General features: G+C 35.5%; 3 protein-coding genes across 5 annotated transcripts; 1 reads left to right on the forward strand and 2 right to left on the reverse strand.

Moving 5' to 3' along the window:
• Positions 1-377: 377 nt before the first annotated feature.
• Positions 378-5,580, forward strand: LOC148294469 (protein arginine N-methyltransferase 1.6-like). Its single transcript, XM_088253482.1, has 14 exons — positions 378-849; positions 950-1,163; positions 1,270-1,395; positions 1,498-1,662; positions 1,746-1,864; positions 1,953-2,032; positions 2,407-2,678; positions 2,819-3,055; positions 3,405-3,478; positions 3,844-3,937; positions 4,067-4,216; positions 4,351-4,425; positions 4,934-5,030; positions 5,177-5,580. The coding sequence occupies exons 1-14, from the start codon at positions 536-538 to the stop codon at positions 5,332-5,334; spliced, it is 2,175 nt and encodes a 724-aa protein (XP_088109608.1). The 5' UTR covers positions 378-535; the 3' UTR covers positions 5,335-5,580.
• Positions 3,397-13,767, reverse strand: LOC110757180 (chaperone protein dnaJ 13-like). 3 transcript variants are annotated; one of them, XR_002526760.2, is made up of 14 exons: positions 13,405-13,767; positions 12,609-12,922; positions 11,906-12,103; positions 11,704-11,818; positions 11,172-11,258; positions 10,770-10,858; positions 10,198-10,282; positions 9,040-9,093; positions 8,615-8,695; positions 7,621-7,698; positions 7,126-7,356; positions 6,572-6,679; positions 6,321-6,461; positions 3,397-3,499 (listed from the first exon to the last, which is right to left on the reverse strand). XR_002526760.2 is itself a non-coding variant. In XM_021958741.2 (13 exons), exons 1-13 carry the CDS (start codon positions 13,546-13,548, stop codon positions 6,405-6,407), a joined length of 1,641 nt encoding a protein of 546 aa, XP_021814433.1. In that variant the 5' UTR covers positions 13,549-13,766; the 3' UTR covers positions 6,158-6,404. The 3 variants fall into 3 exon arrangements, 1 of the variants encoding a protein (XP_021814433.1); XR_002526759.2 differs by lacking the exon at positions 3,397-3,499 and adding an exon at positions 5,808-6,106; XM_021958741.2 differs by lacking the exon at positions 3,397-3,499 and having other exon boundaries at positions 6,158-6,461; positions 13,405-13,766.
• Positions 13,768-14,303: 536 nt separating this feature from the next.
• LOC110757188 (chaperone protein dnaJ 13) lies at positions 14,304-22,119 on the reverse strand. Its single transcript, XM_021958748.2, has 13 exons — positions 21,808-22,119; positions 21,064-21,350; positions 20,374-20,571; positions 20,174-20,288; positions 19,662-19,748; positions 19,262-19,350; positions 18,688-18,772; positions 16,456-16,509; positions 16,027-16,107; positions 15,644-15,721; positions 15,134-15,364; positions 14,722-14,829; positions 14,304-14,611 (listed from the first exon to the last, which is right to left on the reverse strand). The coding sequence occupies exons 1-13, from the start codon at positions 21,949-21,951 to the stop codon at positions 14,555-14,557; spliced, it is 1,614 nt and encodes a 537-aa protein (XP_021814440.1). The 5' UTR covers positions 21,952-22,119; the 3' UTR covers positions 14,304-14,554.
• Positions 22,120-25,442: the final 3,323 nt, after the last annotated feature.

The following is a 25,442-nucleotide window of genomic DNA, read 5'->3' on the forward strand; positions in this document are numbered from 1 at the left end:
AAAAGAAAAATGCTAGACATACCACATTTATATACCACATTGTGTATCACCTCTCTAATAGAGGTGGACTCCATTGTATTGGTGGGCTCCACCTTTATTAGAAAGGAGATACACAATATGGTATATAAATGTGGTATGTCTAGCATTATCCTTACTAAAATTAAACTTACAACGAACTAAATGGAAAATGGGTTAAAAAGTTTGTAACTCAAGTGATTAAAAACATTCACCTTAATATCGGAAAATCTCCTATTTTCGATTCTCTATAGTGGGCTCGGAGTTTTAACTCAAGACTGGGCCCAAGAAGACAGAGGGCTTGTTGCTTCTGCTTAGAATCCAGTTCTGCCCAACCGGTGTGTGAGTGAGTGAGCGAGAGTGACTGTGTTTTGGCGCTTGTAACATTTAACGTTGAAAACACAAACGTGAAGTAAAAGCCCCTACTCTCACCGTCACTGACTGACTCGCCGGGTCACCAGACTCAGTGACTCACCACCATGTTTTTCAACCTACTTCAAGCCTCGTCCTTCCAGTTCTAATGCTCTCTCGAGTCTCCAAAACCCTATTTCCCCAACTACCCCTTTGCTGTATACTTCGTTTTGCCCGAGCCATGAGCTCCCAGTCGGCTCAGCGCGCCTTCCAGCTCCGAGTCAACCCGATCACTGGAAACTCCGAGTGGGTCGTCATTGAAGAAGACGAACCAGAAGAACAAACTTTCAACGGCGGTTCCCAAAATGCCCTTCTTGCCACGACGTCGTATCTTGACATGCTCAACGACTCCCATAGAAACAGAGCCTTCCGTGAAGCCATAGACAAGACCATCTCCACTCCTTGCCATGTTCTCGATATCGGGTAGCTACAAAATTACGACTTTGTTTAATGCAATCAATTAAATTTATATTCTTTTTACATTTTAATTAATTAATTAATCCAAATTTGAATTTTTGAGAAGTTCTGGAACTGGGTTGCTATCGATGATGGCGGCGCGGGCAATGGGCTCGACGACACGTCGTATGGTGACTGCCTGCGAGTCTTACCTTCCAATGGTGAAGTTAATGAAGAAAGTGGTGCGCTTGAACGGCATGGAAAACCAAATAAAGCTTATCAACAAGCGTTCTGATGAGCTCAAACGCGGAATTGATATCACTTCTCCTGCTCAAGTTCTGGTAAGTTAAAAAAACAGAGTTTTCTGATTTGTGCAAAAACGTTGCCGTTTTGATTTTAAGCATAGAGTTAGAGTATATACCTCTGAGACTTTTCTTTAATGGGTAGGTTAGTGAGATACTGGATTCTGAGTTGCTGGGTGAAGGGCTTATTCCGAGTCTACAACATGCTCATGACATGTTGTTGGTGGAAAATCCTGAAACGGTGCCGTATAAGGCCACCACCTATGGCCAGGTATGTGAAGATACAATGAGTTTTACAATGTAGGATGGAATGTCATGTGTTTCCCATGTAACAAATATGTTGAATAACCCGCTTTGTGCAACATTCCCTCAGCTTGTTGAAAGCACATTTTTGTGGAAGCTTCATGATTTAAATGGCAATGAGGCAAAAGCGTCTGATGGGATTCGTCTTGTTCCAACTGGGTTGGATAATATTCTAGGTGTTAAGCCGCAGCAGTATGCCTTTCATTGTGACGCGATAGGAAAAGAAGTGAAACTGGTAATGACATCATGTTACTCTTGAACAGACTTTTAGAGAAAATGCTAGTGGTTTAATTCCTACTCAGTTTTGGATTCATCCAGCTGTCCGAACCCTTCAAAATTTTTGAGTTTGATTTTTGGAAACGGCCAGACAGTCATGGGGAAACAGAAGTGCATGTGAAGGCAACTAATGATGGCCGAGTTCATGCTGTAATATCATGGTAGTTGGACTGTGGGGTTTGATTATACTTCTTTTTTTCTAGGGACAATTCTAACAATTTCACGGTGTGTTTTTGTGTGTTGTTTCAGGTGGATCCTTCAGCTTGATCGTGAAGGGACAATCTTTTATTCCACTGCTCCTAGGTGGATAAGTTTGCCAGGCAACACAAGTAAGTTGTAGACAACATTCCTTTGTGAGTAAGAGCGAATGCCATTTTACTTTGTGCTATATTTAGTGCCTTTTGTGTTCTTCATGGTAAGTTAAGCAGCTCGATGTAGAATTCAATAAATTATCAATTCAGTGGTTTTGTATGTTCACCCTATTAGTGTTGTCATGTGAAACTGTTGTAGCACAGTACAAATGTCTTTTGCTATCCTCAATGACAAATTCTCCACCAACCCTGGCTGCATTAGGTCTTACAGGAGAAACTTAATCGTCTATTCGAAACTTCACTGTGCAAATTAATTGACTAGTATTTACCGGTGCTTGATGTTTGGTCATCTTGTTCATGCAATAAAGAAGGTGGTTTTAATTTTTTGCCAGGTCATGGGGATTGGTGTGACCATTGGAAACAGTGTGTTTGGTTTGTTCCTGGTGAAGGTATGTCCATAACGAAGGATGAAGAACTTTGTTTACACGCTGTTCATACAGATATTAGCATCTTATATAATCTCAAGAACCAAGCGTCAAGAAATGAGATTATGCAGTGTGGCTTCAAAAATGGGGATTTCAAGCTCATACTACCACCAGAAAGAATTGCAATTTATGGAGACAGTGAATGGAGGCATACCATGTTTAGTGCCATAAGTAATTCTGTAAGAATTAAGATCTCTCTCTCTCTCTCTCTCAAACCACCACCATCCCCACCCCACACCCGCTCCTCTGTTCCAAAAATTAAAATTAAAAATTAAAAAAGAAAGCTTCTCATTGTTGACATGAATGGTATTCTTCACAGTTACAGGGAAGAGTTGATCCATTATGCATTGTTGCAGATGACAGCATCTTCGTGACACTCCTTGTTGCACATCTTTCTAAAACATCACATGTGATGTCATTTTTTCCGGGGTTGCAAGACAAGGGTTTCCAATATTTGCAAGCTGTTGCCAATTCAAATGGTTTCTCAATGGATCGTGTAGAATTCCTTAATAAGAGGAAAACAAAGTTGACCATGCATGACACACACCAGAAAAAGGTACATTCTTCCCAATTGAGTTTGTATACCAGTATGATTGGGAGCTGAAAATTGAATTTATTGTATGTGTGTGTGCTCTTTAAGCTTACAATGGAAAAAGGTTTCTGTAATGATAGGTTGATCGATTAAAAGACATAAAATGATAATTCTTTTTCCTCCTCGCTCTTTTAGTGGTAACAATAGAATAGGTTTTGAAATTCTGTAAAATTGAAGAGCTGAATTTGCACTGAAACCTTGTGTATTACATTTTGAAAGTTGATGTTGCCCATTGGATGAAAATATGACATTTTTGCTGTTGACAATTTACAAACTGAATTGAACCATTTTGGGGCTTTTGTCCTGTTTGTAGGTTGACCTGCTGATTGGAGAACCCTTCTACTATGGAATGGATGGCATGCTTCCATGGCAGAACCTACGGTTTTGGTATACTTTTGTTATCTGTTCCTGCAGTAATTCAAATTAAGTGCTTCATGAGATTTTCATGCTTTAATAAGATGATGTATACAATATGTAGACTCAAGTAGGAGTTGGTTTTAGACTCTTTTCTTTAGGATAGCAATGACTGTATATATGCCTTTTCATATTAGCATAATTTTCCACCAAACCATTGTCTTTTTTTTTATCATTGTTCAACATATAATGGTGACCATTGGTTATGCAATGTGGAAGATGTTGATTGATTATATAGTTAAACTAAATGTGTACAAATACACACACACACACACACACACACACACACATATATATATATATAATGTTTTTTTCCTTGTTCTGGATTGGGTTTGAAGGAACGAACGGACAATGCTTGACTCTGTCCTATCCCAAGATGCATTGATACTGCCGTGTAAGGCAATATTAAAGGCTTGTGCCTTGTCTGTCCCTGTAAGTTGTGTTCTAACCTACCACTCTCCTTTTCCCCTACTGTGGAAAGTTCTATATCTTATTTGTTTCAACAATGTACATGGCTGTTCACTATGGATTATAAGTTATGGTATGTGACCTGTTGAACAGGATCTTTGGAATAGTCGTTGCTGCTTGAGTAAGATTGAAGGTTTTGATCATTCAGTTGTAAATTCTACCTTAGGAGCATGCGGTGAATTACCTGCAGAGCAAGAGTGTCCTTGTCTGCCCTATTTTATATGGCAGTGTGGAAATGTTAAGGTAATCAACCAGTGGATTTTATGTTCCTGTAGAGAGGAGTTTTATTTTGGAGAAGAATTAGAAGATTTAAGTTCCATTTTTGGAATGACTAATATGTCACTGATGTTGAGGCAACTGTTCCAACAATATTTCAGAAACTGAGTGAAGCATTTACGGTCATGGAGTTTGATTGCTCAAAACCTATAACATCATCTTGTGGAAAAGCCCAGGTACCACAATTAGAACTTTGAAATCTGGATGGTAATATTTGTGGTCACAGTTGGTTTATTGCAAAGGACAGTAGTGGTGGTATTATTAGTCAGACATAATGAAGCATGCTCTCTGTTGTTTAGCACCAACCACGGAACAAATTATTGTGCTTACTAATCATTGATTCTAAGACCTTGGTAGTTTAAGATTTCAATTGCCTTGAGCTCTTTACGTTCCATCTAAGAGGTGAACATCAAATTTATCTTTTAAAATCAGCATAATCTATTTTTTGATAAACTATAAGGTAAAATACCGATTTATCCCTAATTTTGTTAGGAAATTGATTTTCATATCCTATTCACAGAAAAATCAAACTGCAGTGACCTTACGCCTATTTTTCCGTTAAACAACGTTCTGATTTTGAATTAATAAACATGACTGTTTTTATTATCTACGGGGGTTAATCATAACTTCTCATAACAGCGTCACTATGATCTTGCTTAATTGGTTGGAATGCATTCCTGCCAGGTTGAATTTACTGAGCCTGGGATATGCCATGGCTTTGCACTATGGATTGATTGGGTGATGGATTCAGAGAACTCCTTTGTGGTGTCTACAGGGCCAGGTATGGTTGGGTTCTTTGTCCAAGCTGTTCCATGGAAATTTGCTACTTATATTTGCTGTTATGCACGTTTTTGAACAACCATGATTGTTTTTTTACTTCAGCCTGAGTTATGTTTTGCTCACATTTTGTGTGAAATGTGGATACAGAGAAGAGATATTGGAAGCAAGGAGTAAAGCTTCTGGCTGAGCCTGTGGCAGTTAGAACTAACGAATCAAGAAGTACGGGTGAATGCCGGTCTGCAGTGATTCAAGCGTCGTTTGACCCATCAAGCGGCGACCTCAAAGTCAGACATGCTTTTTCATAGCCATGTCAAGTGGAACCTGCCTCTACATCATTTGAACCATGAAGTGATACCTGCACTCTCTTAGCCTCTCATACTGTGGTTCTCTTGTGCTATCATTGTCTCATGTTTTAGGATTTTGTTAGAGTTCATGATCTATAACTGAGAGTGTAATCCCAATTTTTTTAGGGTTTGCACCCTTGATGCGTGGATCGATTGGTTTCTGTTCTGAATTATGCTGTTAGTATGATTAATGAAATATACAATATATTTTAAACTTTTAAAATACATGAAGTTTTTCAATTAAATTTATGTAAACATATAGTAGTAGATATTGATCAAAAGAGTTCACTACAGAGTCTTAAATAAATAGAATTAGAAGTTTCAATTGTAAAATTCAGAGGATCCTAATTTTTTTTAAAATATACAAGAGGTGGTGTTGTTTTCGACCTCTTTAAACATTAGAAAAAAAAAAAAATTACCAGTAAACTAATTGGTTCAGACTTGAAATGAGTCGTGTCAGGCCCTTGGGTCTTTCTTTGTGCATTTCTTTGTGGTAATAAATATGTTTCTTCTCGGGGAAAAAAATGTTAAGCATGTATTTTTGGACGTAAGCACCAAGCAACACTAAAAACATCAGATGATGATTTTAACTAAGAAAATATGGAGAAACAAAAACAGTTCTACAGGAAGTAGCAGATTCCACTTGAGTTCAACATCTGATTGATCCATTGAGTACACTGGGAATTAGAGACACCAATGAAAATCGTTTTTCATAATAGCTCTTCTGGGCAACCTAAAAATTAAAAATAAAAAGAGAAATATGACATCACACGAAAATGACGTGAAACTGTTTCTAGCATAAAAATATGGCCTTTATTTCAATTTTTGTCAAAGTATAATACACAGGGAAACTTATTTTCAGGTTTCTAATTAAATACAAAATTCAAGGAAAAAGATAAAAGGATCGGTTGTAATGGGAGAAAAAGGTGGAAATCTAATTACGATACCTTTTCATTTTGTCTCAAGGCTTGTAAAATCATTCAAAACTGTGATAGGTAAGCAAATGAGATTCAAACATGGTGAAATGAAAATCAAATTCTGTGCTCTTCCTGAGGTATTAGCAACTTGTCATAATCGTCAACGGTAACCTAGTATAAAAGTTTCAGATTAGCTAGACAACAACAATACTTCAGGATACTTGTGTTCTAAACAGCAGAAGATTCTGACCGGAAAACAAAAGAAAAGGGAATTGTAGTACCTCATATCTCCCATCACCGTAAGTGTATTCCACATACAACTGTTTTGGCTCTCCAGGACATGGATCACAGAAGCCCATAATGCCGGACTTCTTTACGCCTTCATGAAGCTGCATGATTAAATTGAGCAACCAGAAGTCTTAGAAAAACTATTGCATTTTTAGGGAACAATTATTTCTAAACTTGAAATTTATTTTGGTTACTTGCAAGACTGGCATGTCAAAGCAGTTGCAGTTTGGTTACTCAATGTCTTCATGAGCTAGAACCTTACCCTCCCTTCCCCCTTAGGTTGACAGAAAGAGCAGAGTGGAGGAAAATGCTCCATTACTTTAAGGTTTGTAAAATTCATTTTCATAGTTTGTTTTACTACTTGGTACATACTAAAGCGTGCATTTTGTTCTTTTTTCGGTTATAATAGGTAAGCATGCATTCTCGTAAATGCAATATTATTCTATTTTAGCCAAACTTATTGCTAGGCCAACAATAAGTAAGCACTTGATACTTAAGAGTCTCAAGATACTAAAAGCAGTAACATAATATTTATAAAAGAACAAACCTTCAGTTGCCCAGAATCACTGACAAGGAAATTTAGAGGCAATTTAACATCAATGACCGGTGAATCATTCGATTCTACCAGTTCATCTCTTTTCTTCAAAGCCTTGAGATTCCCATACCATGCTTTTGTGATTACCAGGCCCCCGATTTCTAGCTGCCTATTTTGTTTCCTATTCGCTACATTCTGTAGTAACTTCTGAGCTTTGTCTGCTGCTGCTCTTGCCTCTAGAACCTGCAGATACAAGGTCTATAATTCTTCCAAATTTTCACACAAGACAAAATGGTAAACAATCAAAAAACAGAAAGATATCATGTGCACAGACTGCATTGTATTAATTCAGGGAAAAATAATCGTAGAACACACTGAAACCTGCAATCATCCAACTTAAAACAAGGTGCAACAGGTATCTTCAGCATCACACCAAGAATTACAACACAGCACAAAACTTGGTCCCATTAAATTGCACAGATATTTTGCACTTATGGATAGCCATACCGGTTTAGAAGTTTTCTCCATATTCTCTAAAGCCTTTTGCTTTTCCCTCTTAAGGTAATAAGGTTTCAAAACGAATTTCTGCAAGTATTCAAAAAGGACACATAATCAATAGACAATATATTGATTAAAAAGAATGTGGGTTAATAAGATCAAATTGGAACTTCCAAGTATCAATACATTTCCCAATACCAAGATTTTCACACAACACAAAATGCCGCACATCGGAACTCAGAAGATAAACTAATATAAGTAAGCGACTAATGATGGACCATGGAAAACGACGTCAAATAATCAATAGATGGTGGAACAACGCATCTGCTCCATAACTAAACACTTGGCCACCTAATGGATGTACAAAATCCCTTTTCCTCGTTTGACATGGGATCTAGGGAGAATATATATATATATATATATATATATATATATCAAGCATAGAACATGCAAATCTCTGGTGAATTGAGCACACTGATAAGGTAGATTGCAACTTCAAGACACTAGCCCACGTACATCATTTCGTAATTTGCTTCATGAATTTTACAAATGGGACCCACTTTAACAGGACAAAAATAGGTCAAAAACATCAGCCACAAGTCTTTTCAATAACAGGAAGTACCATCGTTAATTCATGGCTACATTCTTTGCCTAAGATTCACATGACTACTTCCGTGTTGCAAGCACAAGACCAAATAGAAAAACGTTCATTTAATGCATGCTCACTGATCAAAATATATTTCACAATCTAAAATTTACGAATAGAAGGGGAGCAAGAAACCACTTCCTGCTATACATTTTGATATGTCAAACTAAAGACAGTTTTCAACTAATATATATTAAATTTTAAAAAGCCTAATATAAAGGAGAAGAAAAAATGTAAACAAAATTAATGAGAAAATTAGCAGTAAAAAAATCTAGGCTTTGTTTGCAAAAGCAAAAGGTAAAGAAGAATAACATACTCAAAACAGAATGGCCAAAGTTAGAGAATATTTATAATAACCTTGAGTACGAAGTAAAGTGATGTTGGAATTATGAACGCTGCAGCTGCAAATACAGGATCCAAATCCCCGGAAAGCAAAATCTGCATGTAAAGCCATCAGCAACAGATCAAAGCTTGTGAGGCCTAAACCTAGATTATACAATATAGAGTTACATTTTATTTTATTTCCAAAAAGATATTAAAAGAGAAATGTACACATGACAAGAAAGTTTTCCAAAACTACATAACAGATATCAAAATGTAACCTCAGTTTTGTATTTTATAATCCCAATGGATCCTCAAACTCTACATACGCTGCATTTCTAATCCCCAAGAACAACAATAAAAAGGCACACAAGCACATAAAACACCTTTGCTTAGATGTCAAATACAGATCAAATTCGTACTCACATCTAAAATACATACAGAGTAAAGACAATTCTTACAGGAATAACTAACTTTTGGCCCCCACGACGCAATTTGAATTTCCAAGAGATACCCTGTTATAGAATGGTAGCGTATAAGATATCAGTCACACTTTAAAAATATAAAGAAGTCAACCAAGTACTAACTGAACAAGTGAATTGCAGTGTAAAAATATATTTAAAGTGTTTGCTGAACTAAGGAAACTGACCAAGGGTCAAACTTGGTTTCAGATGTGAAAACAAACAGGTCACTATTCGGCAGGCAGTTCAAGGGTATTAAAAACCTGTTGCATTCTTGTGAATGACCGAGCACATGTCAGCTGTCTAATTTTTCCTACATATAATGTACTGTGTTTTCTTTTTCCCTAATTCTCCTGTCCTTCTCTCTCCAATTCACCGGAACTTTAAACATGTTCTTTGATGCTTGTTCCCCTACTATCTATCCTTGACTGCCCCAAACATCCCAAGTTCTTTCCCTTGTCGACTCCTTTTTCTTTTGATTTCTTGCTATATCTCTATTATGTCTTACTTTTATCTGGAAAATGGTGAAAATACCTGTGATTAATTTGCAAAAAACCCCTTGTTCTTCAAGTCCCATTAAAATGTTAACCAATAATTATAGAAACCAATCAACTGCACTGTCCAACCCCCTATTTTCGTGTCAATTTCTCGTGCTCGTTTGGTTAATTTCAAAGTCGACTTTCTGAAACAATAGATATGTTATGTTGCTCCAGTGTGAAAATATTCCAATAACTGATCAATCCAGACGGATGAACACCTCTCTTCCTGGCTGTATGGTTGGTTTACTAACTTTTCCAAAAATTGTGGAGGATATATTTTTCTATAAGCAGGAAATTCTTGGAAATCACTTCCAGGAACATATCCAGAAATTTTTCCTAAACCATAAATGGAAATTGCTAGCCTTATTAAGTACCTTATAGAATTTTAATTTAATTGCTAACCATATGTATAAGAATAGAAAGAAAGGTTTCTAAAACCTCAATATATCAAGTTTAATTGGTTCTCTTCGTTATTTCCTCTACAAACTATTCCCAGAAAACTCAAACAATTACCTATTTACCAAACATATTGAAAATTAAGAAAAGCCAAAAAAAAAAAAAAAAAAGTTATGTGGAAAATATTTTCCATGAAATAAATGCAGCCTAATGTCTGAATCACCTGAATCCCTATTGAATACAACATGCGAACGCTGCTTAAATTAGATAACTTTCTCCCAACGCCAACTTCAAGCTCCAGGGCATTGCTGCATCAATAACGTCTACAGTCAGAAAGCAATTGCAAAATGCATACATATGAGCACTTATATTACCTAAATTAGTGTCTATATTTGGTTGACTACTGTGTCCTGCTTATATATCAATTAAGGTATCATAGGCATTACAGAAAAATGTTTAACATATGCATAATTGGCCTAAAATCGTAGACATTATATGGAGGAATCTTGTTCTGTTTGGTTGAGTCCAGCAAGTGGCACTATAGAACTTCCTATCCAGAACAATATTTTTCTCCGTAGGGAGATAAAAGTAAAAGAGAAGCTAAAATAGGTATCATTGGTAACTAAAATCAAAGACATCACAGGTGAAAAGGTTTAAATGTTGGAACGAAATTGAGTAAGAAAAAATAACTTTGAGAGGATAAGTACCGATCAAGATAAATAGCATTTGCTGATAATATATTATCACCCCTAAAAAGTTCTATAAATATCTATCCATTTAGATCTTAGAGCATACCTTCCAACTTTCCCCGCAATACGGCCATGAGACTTTGATGAAAACCGATGATTATAATGAGCCAATGCCGCAAAAGAATCTATCCCACACTGCAGAAGTTGAAAATAAATGAAGTTAAAGTGAATTATGTACAACTTAGTTTGATTTCATAAAAAGGCATTAAATTATGTACAACTAACAGTCACTGAGACGTTAGAAGCTTATAATAAATTACACAAAGTAAAAATGTCTTGCATGTACACAGATCAATTGAATTTATAACAACTAACAGAATACTAATTATAAAATTAGAACAAGGCAGGGAGGGGTGCATAGCTATAATTATAAATTTGTAGACCGTCCTACAACTGATATGTCTCCATGGTATTCTACTTTAAAACTATGCCCCAAATATGGAAGTACCTTCAGCTGTCCTGCAGCAGACAATTTCTCGTTTTTCTTTCGCCAGCCTACTGAAAGAGCTGAGTCTGAGCCTAAAGCAAGCTGGATCTGTTAAGGAGAAGGTGAACCCCCCGGGGCCAATGAAAAGATAAAAATGTTAGCCATCACAAAGAAGTTCATACAGATATACTAAATGGACGTGTACTCTATTTTTTGCTTTTAAGAAGTTACATTCGACTAGATCAACTTATATTTTTAATCCTAACAAGCTTCACAACTTATTTGACTTTTCTTTCATCTTTTCCCTCTGCAAAAGCAGGTCCCAATATGTAAGATCTGGTGTGTCCCATGTTACTGATAGAACAAATTTGCATTACAAAGAAAGTGATTGTGACGCGGCCAACGCATTCATGACTTCAAGCATATTCCAGCACTTCTATAATTTTTCATGCATAATATGATCCAGCTGATGTTACAAAATACGATGAAAACCTCAACAATACCCAAAAAGAATGAAATAAAATGATTAAACTAGAACAAGAAATGCACATACATTTCCACTTGTAGATTCAGATAGTCGTCGCACCCAGGTATTGGAGAGATTCAGCAAACCATCTCTCAAAGACATTGAAAGTCCCATTGTTGCAGTTAAATGGGATGACAAGTTACTGGACAAAAGAGACAATGAATATGCAAAGAGGAATCAGAACGTACTGAAAATCCAAACTGACTCGAATGGAATGAGATAAACTCACCGAGATGTCTGCACCCCAATAAGTGGCCATAAACCAGCTGAACCTATGAATTCTATGGAAGAAACTGAAGAAATCTGACGCCCAAAGCCAATAGTAGCATCTCCATAGCCAGAGTCCCCATTAACTTCCAAATTTCCACCAATTGAAAGGATATTGTGCTTTGATATGTGAGAGTGGACTGAACTTGTCATAGCCATCCTGACATTCTTTTAATAGCAAATCAGTGTCCAGATAAAACAATAGGAACTACGATGTAGAAAACTTAACCAAAGCATAAAACTATCATGCCTTTACGATATCAAGGACTAATGTCATTATGATAGGATTCTAGGAAGGTAACCTTATTGGAAGGAAAATGATATCTTAATAAGATGAGAACTGAAATTGCAAGCCTACAAAAAATGGTCAAGATATACAAGATGCAACTACAGACATAGTAATGGCAGGTGTTAAATGATTACTTTGAAGGAGCTAAAACCATCACCTGTTCATGTGATTGTGTATGAAATTTGCTCAAAAAGAAAGGGGCAGACACTCAAAATTGAGCAATGTTACTGTTACCTATGTTGTCATTATAAAATGGCACACTTTGTTTCTAAATTTACATGTAAAATTCTCCCAGGCGTCAAAAATAATAATTTGATTCAAGATGATCAATTACATGAAGGACAAAAAGATAATAAATAAACAAACTGAGCTGTACCCTCTCATGATGCCATGACCATGCAAAAGGTCCGGCAAAGACATATCGGCCCACATTGTACCAGAAGGTCGGAGATGTGCTGAGATCTCTTGTTCCTTCAGTTTCCGTAACCTCTCAAGTTCTTCCTTTAGTTTCTGTAACCTCTCAAGTTCTTCCTTTAACTCTTCAGCTTTATTCAGTTTTTTCCCAAGTTCCAAACCAGAAGTCAACCCTTCCATACCATAAATGTCATATATCTTCCTTTTATTCTCATCCAACAGTATCTCATAAGCACTGGATACCCGCTGAAAGTTTTCTGTAGCAGCATCTTTCATCTGAAAATAAATATTGAATGATAGTACTATTCAATTACCACCTTTCATGAAATTAAATTCAACAGCCAAACAAATTTAACATTATTGTTGCCCATGCCAAAGATACTTCCATGAAGTTCAAAATTCATAAGCAAATCTGCGCTGTATTGGATTACAGTACATTACTATAACAGACAAAACCCAGTAGGGTAGGTTTCAAGTTTTAACCTTAAACAATGAACATCAATGCCTTTGAAAGCACAAGACCCATCAAGTTTACAATCAAACAGCAAACTTTAAGAATCGTTCTAAGCTGACCCAATGGAACCAATGCAGCATTTCAATAACCAAAATCAATGCTACCCAAAAAAAACATATTGGTACAACAGAGAAATTGGGCATCGACCCAATAAGGGAAAGATTCAGACTTTTAACATTTTTAAAATTAAAATTTGGAAAAAAAAACATAAAGGAATGGAATTGAGTTGCGGGTGAGAGTGTACATGAGGAGCTTCGCATTTATCAGGATGATAGATTTGGGCCCATTGCCTGTAAGCTTTTTTGATTTCTTCATCGGAGGCCTCCGGTGAAATGTGAAGCAGCGCATACAGCTCTCTATCGGGGGGTCCTTCTTCCTCTTCCTTCATCTTTTAACTCTCTCTTTCTCTCTGTGTTGTTGGTTAAGGGATGTGCTGCTGAAAGTGGCAGTTTTTATTTAACCATGGCATTTGAATTTAGGGGTTTAGGGGTTTTTGCCAAAGCCTGGGTCTTGTTTGTTTGTTCCTTGATCTTATCAAACAGTACACTGTGCACGGGGGCGCTGTTTTTGCGCTTTCCTTGACGTGTACGTCAATTTTCTTTCAGAAGAAAAAAAAGGCTGATGAAAATTATTTTCTCTTTTCTGGGCAGCCTTTCCCAAACATCTTATGTGAAATTTATATTTATTGTTTACAAGGCTAGTATTGTAATTGAAAAACTGTACATATATCTTTGGGGAGTGGGAAAATCATATATAATCGATTGATTACATCGAGCATGTGACTATGTAATTAAGTATATAATAAGATATCTTCTTAAGTTGTAATTATATGCTTTGAGATAAAACTTTACACACTTGTCACTAGGTGATTAAATTAAGGACAATAATAAAGCACGTCGTGAGAGGATGATACACATGACATATACACGTGTATTATTCGATGTAGAGCATAAACATGGTAAGGCTGAGACTATTTAATCATGTTTACCAGCTCTTAGACAACATCTTCAAGTTAATTAATTACAATTAGACCATCCTAATTAACTCTTGAGTGCTTGTTTGATATCCATTGGATACATTGGGAAGTAGAGATATCGATGAAAAGAAACAAATTGGACATCATAAGAAAATGGTATAACACTGTTTCTAGTATTAACAAAAAAAAAAGAAGGCCTTTATTGCTTTTCTTATCAAGGTAGAATACTCGAGGAAACAAAATTCGATGAAAAAGATGAAAAGGAGCGGTTGTAATGAAAAAAAAAGGTGGAAATCTAATTAAGATGCCTTTCCATGGGGGACAAAATTTAGGTCTCTGAGGCTTGTAAATACATTCAAAACTGTGATAGGTAAAGGTAAGCGAATGTAGCCTTGATTTAAACATAATGAAATGGAAGTCAAATTCTGTGCTCTTCCTGAGGTATAACCAACTTGTCATAATCGTCAACGGTAACCTGGTACAAAAGTTTCAAATTAGCCATACCGCAACAATACTTCAGGATACTTGCGTTCTAAACAGTAGAGGATTCTGAGCTAAAAACAAAAGCAAAGGGAATCGTAGTACCTCATATCTCCCGTCACCGTAAGTGTATTCCACGTACAACTGTTTAGGCTCTCCAGGACATGGATCACAGAAGCCCATAATACCAGACTTCTTTACGCCTTCATGAAGCTGCCAGATTAAATAGAGCAACCATAAGTCTTAGGAAAACTATTGCATGTTTAGGGAACAATGTTTTCTAGAGTTGAAACTTATTCTAATTACAGTACGCTGCAAGAATGAGTTCTAATTCTCCTCATGAGCTAGAACCTGACCCTTGCATTTCTTTTTTCGGTTAAAATAGTAAAGCATGCATTCTTGTAAATGCAATATTATTTTATTTTAGCCAAACTTACTGCTTGTGAAATGCATTCCTAGAATGATCAAACAAGCACTAAAGAGTTAAGCAGTAACATAATTTTATAAAAGAACAAACCTGCAGTTGCCCAGAATCGCTGACAAGGAAATTTAGAGGCAATTTAACATCAATGACCGGTGAATCATTTGATTCTACTGGTTCATCTCTTTTCTTCAAAGCTTTGAGATTCCCATATAATGCTTTTGTGATTACCAGACCCCCTATTTCTAGCTGCTTATTTGTTTTCCTATTCGCTACATTCTGTAGTAACTTCTGAGCTTTGTCTGCTGCTGCTCTTGCCTCCAGAACCTGCAGATACAAGGTTTACAGATTCTTCCAAATATTCACACAAGGCAAAATGGAAAACAAAAAGTAAAACATTACAAATAAAAAATAGAAAGATATCATGTGTAGACTGAATTGTATTAATTCAGGGAAGAATAATTATACAACACAATGAAGCCAGCAAATCCAACTGAAAACCAGGTGCAACATGTATCTCTCAGCATCTCACCAAGAATTGCAACAGAGCACAAAACTTGGTGCCCTAAAATTGCACAGATATTTTGCACTTATGGGTAGGCATACCTGTGCAGAAGTTTTTTCCTTATTCTCTAAAGCCTTCTGCTTTTCCCTCTTAAGGTAATAAGGTTTCAAAACGAATTTCTGCAAGAATACAAAAAATACACATAATCAATAGACAATATATAGAACATGCAATTCTCTGGTCAACTGAGCATAGATGATAAATTGCATCTTCAAGACTCTTGCCCACATATTATTTCGTAAATCGCTTAATGAACTTTACAAATGGGACCAACTTTAACAGTCCAACAATAGCTCAACAACACCGGCACATGTAAAAAATAATAATGAGAAAATCCTGCCAGTTAAAAACCTTGGCTGAGTTTGCATAAGGTAAAGAAGAATAACATACTCAAGGCCCAAAGTTAGAGTATATCTGTACCAACCTTGAGTACGAAGTAAACTGATGTTGGAATTATGAACGCTCCGGCTGCAAACACAGGATCCAAATGCCTAGAAAGCAAAATCTGCATGTAAAGCCATCAGCAACAGATCAAAACTTGTGAGGCCTAAACCCAGGTGATACTAACAATATAGAGTTGTGTTTCATTTTCTTTCCGAAAAGATATAAAAAGAGCAATCCACACATAACAAGAAGAAAATTTTCCAAAAATACATGTCAGATATCAAAATGCAACCTTAGTTTTGTATTTTCTAATCCAATAGCTCCTTAACCTCTACACAAGGAGCATTTCAAATCCCCAGGTGCAAGAATAAAGAGGTACACAAGCACAAAAAACCTTTGATCAAATGTCAAATACAGATCAAATTTGCATTCACATCTAAAATACATACGGGCTAAAAATTATGCTTACAGGAATGATTAACTTTTGGCCCCCACGGTGCAATTCGAATTTCCAAAATATACCCTGTCATAGAAAGGTAGTGTGTAAGATTGCAGTCACACTTTGAACATATAAACAAGTTAACCAGGAACTAACTGAAAGAGTGAATTACCGTGTAAAAATAAATTTAAAGTGTCTGAACGAACTATAAACAGTAGCCATTAACAAAAAAAATTTAATCTTTGCAGATCAAGCATGAAAAAATCCAACAAATTTTTTATAATTTTAATTGAAACACTAATTGAAAACTTATTCAAGATTCTCTTAGACTAGGACGCCTAACAACTAAACATGTAACACAACTAAATTGCTCTTAGTTAACTAAAAATCTCAAAAGACAAAATATAACATATTAAGGGTAAAATAGTAAAACAATATAACTAAATAATGTTTTTTTTAAAAGATAAAAATAGAATAATTATCACAAACTGCTAAGTTGAATTGCACAACAGGTTCAACGGTCTCCCTTTTTCTCTCATCGCACAAACGCCAGATTAACAGAGATAGCTGGATCTCTTCACAAAAAATATTCTTAAAAATACTTCATTTTTTTTCCTGAACTTTGTTTGGAAGGCAAAGCGTAAAGAAGATCAAAGCCTGGAGAACGTCCAGAGATTACCAAAGGATCAAAATCATCTGAATTTGGCCACAAGGTTATATTTTAGTTAGCAACTCTAAGGTTTTTTTTTCTTTTTTCTTGATGGATTAATCTAATTAAGTTATTTTTTACTTGTTTTTCAGTTGCTTCGTTCGAATCATATATGAAGTTGAATTTTCTATGTGGACAAGGTTTGTCATGGGTTTTGCTGGAATTTTAGGCTGTGTGTGGAGTTATGTGGAGAGCTTTTGAAGATTGTGTGGTAACCTTTATTTTTCTTCAAACTAAAAGAAAACCTGATGTATCACTGCAGATATAATTACTTTAGATGTTTTCATAATAGGTGTTTGCTGTTTTTTTTTCCTGGTAGATACTTTAGCTCCCTTCCCCTTTTTATGCCAATCTCACTATCACTATCTACTACACTGAACAATCTTCCTAATACGCCTTTTCAAATTGCAGTTATACTTTTGTGTTACATAACATTCTACAGAATCTTGGAATAGGGAGTTTTATTATTAGTCTTACAACTTAAACTATATTTTGTTGCAGAAGGAGCAAAGGAGTAAATTTACAGAAAAGTTCATATGGGAATTCGGCTTCCTCTACTTAAAGACTTTGGCCAACTGTTTACAAATTTGTGTTGTGCAAGTCTTTTTCCTAACTTTATTTGCATCAAAGCATTTGATAATGAAATCTGCAAATAAGAAACAAGATCTACCGTGAAAAAGTAATGCCCATATATCCACAGTTGAAAGAATCTCTATTCATTTCAACATTTGCATTTTCTGATACTGTTAACGCAATTTCAGTCACTGTAGTAAACTATCTTCTAATCTACAATATTAATAAATGATTAACTCTACCTCAACTTCTGTAATTTTTATTCATCACTTTTAGCATAACATTTTCAAATTTGATTCTCCATTATCTTTTACTCCTCACATTCCTATTGAATCATTTCATGCTTCATTATTACTTTTTATCAATTTTTGTAACTTTAGTTGCACCAATTGTACCTCATATTTCATACATGCTCTAATATTGATATGGCTAAATAAAGGATATGTTGCAATGTACACAGCCTACGAAAAAAAAAATGTTTTCATATGTTACAAACAAAAAATATCACACACACGGAATACACAATAGGAAAAGTCTTTTGACAAATACAGTTACAACAAATAAAACAAAAAACAAACAAGATGCAGGGCGTGTATGATTAAAAAAAGGTCTCTCAAAAGGAATGCTAATGCAATTTGTGGCACTTTAGTCAAAACTAAACAATAAATAAATTTAGGCCAGGCGTACCGTGAGATTAAAAGGAAAATCCTCTTGCACACGTGATTTTTTATTTTTAAAAAATGGTTTAAGAAAGGTTTCTAAAAACTCAAAATATCAAGTTAAATTGGTTTTCTTCGTTATTTCCTCTGCAAAGTGTTCCCAGAAAACTTAAATAAACACCAAGCAAATTGAGAAATTAAGAAAATCAAAACAACAAAAAAAGACAATCCAATGAAAGAAAATGTTATCTGAATAATATTTTCCATGAAATAAATACAGCATAAAGCTTTTAAAAAATTATATATTTCTTTCTGAATCACCTGAATTCCAATTGAATACAACATGCGAACAGTGCTGAAATTTGATAGCTTTCTCCCACCACCAACTTCAACCTCAAGGGCATTGCTGCATCAATAATGTCTACAGTTAGAAATCAATTGCAAAACCGGATACGTATGAGCACTTATATTACCTAAATTGGTGTCTATATTTGGTTGACTACTGTATCCTGCTTATATATCAAATTAATGTATCATAGACATTGCAGGAACATGTTTAAGATATATAACTGGTAACTAAAATCGTAGACATAACATAAAGGAACCTTGCTTTGTTTGGTTGAGTAGAAAAAGAGGCACTATTGAACTCCCTAAATACCCAGAACAAGATTTTTCTCTGTGTATGGTAAAAGTAAGAGAGAAGCTAAAACATGTATAATTGGTACCTAAATCATAGACATTACAGTTAAACATGTAGTTGGAATGAAATTGAGTATGGAAAAATAACTTTGAGACGATAAGTAATGATCAAGATAAAAAGCATTTGCGGAGAATTTATTATCACCCCCAAAAAAGGTTTAATTAAAATCTATCCATCGAGATACTTAGAGCATACCTTCCAATTTTCCCCACAATACGACCATGAGACTTTGACGAAAACCGATGATTATAATGAGCTGATGCTGCAAAGGAATCTATGCCACACTGTAGAAGTTGAAAATAAATGAAGTTTAAGTGAATTATGTACAAATTAAGTTTGATTTCATAAAAGGCAGTAAATCATTTTTAACTAAGGGGTCACTGAGAAGTGAGAAGCTTATAATAAATGAAACAAAGTAAAAATGTATTGCATGTAGACAGATCAATTGAATTTATAACAACTAACAGAATGCTGAATATAAAATTAGAACAAGGCAGGGAGTGGTCCATAGCATTAGAAGATTTGTAGACCGTCCAACAAATGATATGTCTCCAAGGTATTCTACTTTTAAACTATGTCCCAAATATAGATGTACCTTCAGCTCTCCAGCAGCAGACAATTTCTGGTTTTTCTTTCGCCATCCTACTGAAACAGCTGAGTCTGAGCCTAAAGCAAGCTGTATCTGTTAAAGAGAAGGTGGACCCACCCCAGGGCAAATGAAAAGATAAAAATGTTAGCCATCTCAAAAAATTTAATATGAATATACTAATAGGATGTGCACTCTATTTTTTGTTTTTAACAAATTACATATGACTAGATCATTTATAATCCTGTTGAGCTTTACCACTTGGTTGACTTTCATTCATCTTTTCCCTCCACAAAAACACGTCCTAATGTGTGAGATGTGGTGTGTTTCATGTTATAAATAGAGTATATTTGCACAAACATAGCGATTGTGACGTCCGAAGCATTCATGACTTCAAGCATATTCCACTATTTCTATAATTATTCATGTACAATATGTTCTTTCTGATGTTACAAAATATGAACAATACCCAAAAAAAAAACGAAATAAAATGAGTCAACTGGAACAAGAAATGCACATACATTACCACTTGCAGTTTCTGATAGTTGTCGCACCCAGGTATTGGAGAGATTCAGTGAACCATCTCTCAAAGACATTGAAAGTCCCATTGTTGCAGTTAAATGCGATGACATGTTACTGGACAAAACAAACAATGAATATGTAAAGAGGAATCAACGTACTGAAAATTCAAACTGACTCGAATCAAATGAGATAAGCTCACCGAGATGTCTGCACCCCAATAAGTGACCGTAAACCAGCAGAACCTATGAATTCTATTGAAGAAACTGACGAAAGCCGATGCCCAAAAACTATAGTAGCAGCTCCACCGCCAGAGTTCCCATTAACTGCCAAATTTCCACCAATTGAAAGGGTATTGTGCTTTGATATCTGAGACTGGACTGAACTTGTCATAGCCATCCTGACATTTTTTAATATCAAATCAGTGTCCAGATAAAACAAACAGAACTACGATGTAGAAGACTTTACCAAAGCATACAACTGCACTGAATATCATGCATTTATGATATCAAGGATCAATGTGATTATAATAGGATTCTAGGAAGGTAACTGTATTGGAAGAACAAGATATCTTACTAAGACGAGAAATGGAATTACAAGCCTACAAAAATGGTCAAGATATACGAGATGCAACTAGGTCCAATCATAAGAACACAGACATAGTGATGGCAGGTGTGAAATAATTACTCTAAAAGGAGCTAAAAACATCACCTATGCATGTGATTGTGTATGACATCAACTATTACCTATATTGTGATTATAAAATGCCACCCTTTCTTTGTAAATTTACATTTAAAAATTCTCCCTATGCGGCAAAAAATAATAACTTGATTCAAGTTGATCAATTGCATGAAGAGACAAAAAGATAACACATAAACAAACCGAGCTGTACCCTCTCATGATGCCATGACCATGCAAAAGGTGTGGCAAAGACATATTGGCCAATATTGTACCAGAAGGTCGGAAATGTGCTGAGACCTTCTCTTGTTCCTTCAGTTTGCGCAACCTCTCAAGTTCTTCCTTCAACTCTTCTGCTTTATTCAGTTTTGTCCCAAGCTCCAAACCAGAAGTCAACCCTTCCATACCATAAATGTCATATATCTTCCTTTTATTCTCATCCGACAATATCTCGTATGCTTGGCATATCCGTTGAAAGTTTTCTGTAGCAGTATCCTTCATCTGAAAACAAGTAATGAATGATAGTACTACTCAATTACCACCTTTCATGAAATTAAATTCAACTGCCAAACAAGTCTAACATTTTGTTGCCAATGCCAAAGACCCTTCCATGAAGTTCAAAATTCAAACAAATCCGCTCTGCATTTAATTTCAGTACATTACTATAACAAACACAGCCCAGCAGGACAGGTTTCAACCTTAAAACAATGAACACCAATGTGTTTGATTGAAAGCACAGGACCCATCATCAAATTTACAATTAAACAGCAAACTTTATAATCGTAGCAGTTCAATAACTAAATCAATGCCACCAACAACAAAAAAACATATCTTGGCAAAATAGAGAAATTGGGTATCAACCCAACAAGGAAAGTATTCAGAATTTTAACCTTTTTAAAATCAAAAGTTTAAAAATAAAATATAAAGGAACATAATGGAGTTGCGAATGAGAGTGTACATGAGGAGCTTGGTATTTATCAGGATGATAAACTTGGGCCCATTGCCTGTAAGCTTTTCTGATTTCCTCATCGGAAGCCTCCGGTGATATGTGAAGCAGTGCATACAGTTCTCTATTGGGGGGTCCTTCTTCCTCTTCCTTCATCTTTCTATTTCTCTCTCTCTGTGTTTCTCTCTGTGTTCTCGGTTAAGGGTTGTGCTGAAAGTGGCGGTTTATATTTTACGGTTTCTGGTATCAGACAATGGCAGTTGAATTTAGGGGTTTTTGCCAAAGCCTGAGTCTTGTTCCTTAATCTTCTCAAACAGGTGTGTGCGCACGAGGACGCTGGTTTTTCGCTTTACTTGTCGGGTCCAAAATGAACTTGTTTTATGGGCCAAGTTAAGGTACTAACCCCATATTGCTTTCTTCTACCAAAACAACCCATTGGGCTTTTACTTTGATGGCCACGCAAGTCCAAGGCCAGGCTCCGAAAAGTGGCATACCACATTGAACTTTTTTTTTTTTTTTTTGGTCTGAATCATGAGGTGGTCCTGGATAGGCCCCAACTATGGGTGGCACCTTTAAGCCTTAACCACAACCCAGACTAACCCCCACTCACACCGGGTCGGCCCGTAAGGGGTAAAGTGTTGGCCAAAGTGGTGACTCCGTACGAGAGCAAAGATCGAACCCCTGACCTCTCTTAAGGAATGAAAGTGCCAAACCACTCACACCAACCACCTTGGTTGGCATACCACATTGAACTTTCGATAGACCGAAATGTTATTTTACAAACTAAGGTCCACTTTGGCATTACTATGCTGTGAAAATAATCACTGTCAGATTTGTTGTGCGAAAAATCAACTGTGAAATAAAGCAGTTTGGCGTTTGGTAAATTTTTTTGTTAAAAGTGATTTTGATACAATAATCAATTTTCAAGTGTCTGGTAAATTTTTGTGTAAAACTATTGTGAGTTCTGTATAATGACGAAAAATGGCATTATGTTGAAATGACTTTTCTATTCAAGTTTTAGGTAAAAAAAATAAACGCACCTTCACTTTCACTTATATAATTCTTATGTTAAATATGTTTCTTACTTCCATCACACCCTAAAAATGATTTTAATCGTAAAATAAATTAAGTTTTATGTTGAAAATTAAATATTTTTCTCCAAATCCTCTAAACTATTATTTGAAATTAAACCCAACATATTGCATTAATAATTAATATAGTTTCTTGATGAATCAATTGTCTTTAACTTCTGTGAGGATGAAGATTGAACTAAAAAAAATGACAATCAAATCAAACCCTAAAAGCTAATGAGAAAGTGGAAGAATAAAAAATGAAAAACTATAAGAAACGAAGCCTAGAAAGAGTGAAAAGAAAATAAATGAAAGAAGCTCAACAATTGGAAGAAGAAGAAGAGAAGGACGTGCACACATAAAAAGGGAAGGACATACCCAAAAAAAAAAAAAGAAGGGGGAAGGACATTTTGTGGAAATTGTCAAAAGAAATGAGGGCATGTTGGGTTGTTCGAAAAAATTCAGTAATGCCCAAATCGGTCCCCAACTGATTCTCAAGAAAGCGGAATAAAAAGCACATTCCACCCTGATTCTCCAAACTGAGGTCTTCGGTAGCGATTTTCACAAATAATCACTTATCCTTCCTTTTACTTTTACTAAGGGCCAATTTGGCATTGCTGTACTGTGAAAATAATCGCTGTCAGATTTGCTGTGAGAGAAATCAGCTGTGAGAGAAAGCAGTTTGGTGTTTGGTAAACCTTTTTTTATAAGTGCTGTTTGTACAATAATCAGTTTCTGAGTGTTTGGTAAATTTTTTTGTAAAAGTGCTGTGAGTTGTGTATAATAACTAAAAAGGGCATTATGTTGAATTGGCTTTTCTCTGTTCAAGTGTTTCTGATTAACACTAAAATAATTGTGATGATAATCACATGGCTAAATGTTTTCCAATTGGATGATTTTTGCGAGCGTTATTCTTCAAGTGGGCCAAATAATAGACAATTCCTCTCATTAGACACCATTGCAAGGTGAGCTCAAACATTGTGTCCCATATTTGAATCCCTCTCTGTATATATGCACACATGAATACAAGCATAGACACACATGTACGCGAATTTGATTGAGAATCTGAACTGAATTTGATATATACAATTGCATAGCACTAAAGTTCAACTAGAGTAATATGAGAATGCACCATTTAGTAATGTTGACTGTGGAATAACAGAAGGTATTTATTACCAGATTACAAACATTACCTGCAACTGAAGAGTATAAAGTATAAAGTTCAGAACAATATCATACTCCCCCTTCAAGAGGAAAGCTATGCCAGAAGGTATGAAATCACGAATAAAGACTTGATCATAATTTAACACATTGGAACCATTTAGGTGACAAGTCCTCCTCTTCCTGTTTCAACTGCTGAACATCTTGAAATTCCAAACGGGTACTAAACAGACAGACACATTTTGCTTTGAATGCTGCTAAACGAACCCTAAAATTAACTGAGTACACCCTATCATCAAACTATTTATTAAATTACTAATTTACCCTAATATAAAATGACCAAAAAGAATATATTGAATTGTGAAATAAATATAATTTTAATAAGTACACCCTACTCACCATATTCAACCCTAATCAAACATAGAAAAGTTTTCATATTGCTTGGTGCCCATGAACAACGCCGCGAGTATTGACGAAGGCGCAAGGAGGTGTCGTTGAATGGTGTATAGTAGATAGGAAGGGATAGATAGCAATGATTCTAATCCAGCTAACTTGCAACAGTATCAATCTTCGATGAGTGACGAAGAATTTTTCCTTTGCCGAGTAAAAAGCGATCTTCATGATCATCTGATAAGGCAAACTTCCCACATACTTTAAATAGATCAACCTAGAGGAAAAATGAACCTGATTCTGTCAGCTGCAATATAGCCTTCATGACAAAAGAAAAAGAATTAAATTTAGTCACTGAATACAAGTAGATTATAACCAAACAAGACAGCAAGCTGGATATCAACCAACAAATAATCATACAAGTAGGTTTACTTAATTTAAGGTTGAAGAAGATGAGAAAGTATGGAATATTAAATAAATTGCAGACATTGAGATTTCCGCTGGCCTCTTTATAACACCACCAAAGTCTTCTATGCCCTTACTTTCCTACCAAAGTAAAATTTTTAAATAAATTGTAGACATTGAGATTCATGAGTGTAGAAATTGCAACAAGCAAGAGCTGGAAAAGTATAACACTCATAAAAAGAGAAACCTGGTTTAGGATTGGTATTAGGGTGTCGTGTAATAGAGTGTATTAGGGTGTACCAAGGGTATTTTTGGTAGTTAAATAGGGTGTACTTAGTTAATTTTACATTTTGATTAAAATATTAGGGTGTACTTAGATCATAGGGTGTACTCAGTTAATTTTAGGGTTCGTTTAGCAACACTCTTTTGCTTTTCAAGAAAGTAATCAAAATAATAATGCGAAACGGGCATAAAATTTGGAGTCTCAAACTTAGTACCCGTTTGGCATTGCTTATTTGGGGTGATAAGTGATTTTTTTAAAATTTTGGGAAGCCCAGTCCATTTGGTAACCTATGAGAAAATCACAAAAAAAAATTTAATATGAAAAAAATATTAAAAATG

The sequence above is a fragment of the Prunus avium genome, chromosome 5 (assembly GCF_965620075.1).
Source record: "Prunus avium chromosome 5, drPruAviu1.hap1.1, whole genome shotgun sequence".
NCBI lineage: Eukaryota > Viridiplantae > Streptophyta > Magnoliopsida > Rosales > Rosaceae > Prunus > Prunus avium.

Coding starts and splice junctions, on each gene's coding strand:
- LOC148294469 (XM_088253482.1), top strand. CDS start 536: ATGCTCTCTCGAGTCTCCAAAACCCTATTTCCCCAACTACCCCTTTGC. Junction 1,164..1,269: donor CTTCTCCTGCTCAAGTTCTG/GTAAGTTAAAAA, acceptor TTTAATGGGTAG/GTTAGTGAGATACTGGATTC. Junction 1,396..1,497: donor AGGCCACCACCTATGGCCAG/GTATGTGAAGAT, acceptor ACATTCCCTCAG/CTTGTTGAAAGCACATTTTT.
- LOC110757180 (XM_021958741.2), bottom strand. CDS start 13,548: ATGAAGGAAGAGGAAGAAGGACCCCCCGATAGAGAGCTGTATGCGCTG. Junction 10,283..10,769: donor ATTGCGGGGAAAGTTGGAAG/GTATGCTCTAAG, acceptor TTATTGATGCAG/CAATGCCCTGGAGCTTGAAG. Junction 8,696..9,039: donor GCCAAAAGTTAGTTATTCCT/GTAAGAATTGTC, acceptor CTTTACATGCAG/ATTTTGCTTTCCGGGGATTT.
- LOC110757188 (XM_021958748.2), bottom strand. CDS start 21,951: ATGAAGGAAGAGGAAGAAGGACCCCCCAATAGAGAACTGTATGCACTG. Junction 20,289..20,373: donor ATTGGGGTGCAGACATCTCG/GTGAGCTTATCT, acceptor TGTTTTGTCCAG/TAACATGTCATCGCATTTAA. Junction 16,510..18,687: donor TGTATTCAATTGGAATTCAG/GTGATTCAGAAA, acceptor TTTCTATGACAG/GGTATATTTTGGAAATTCGA.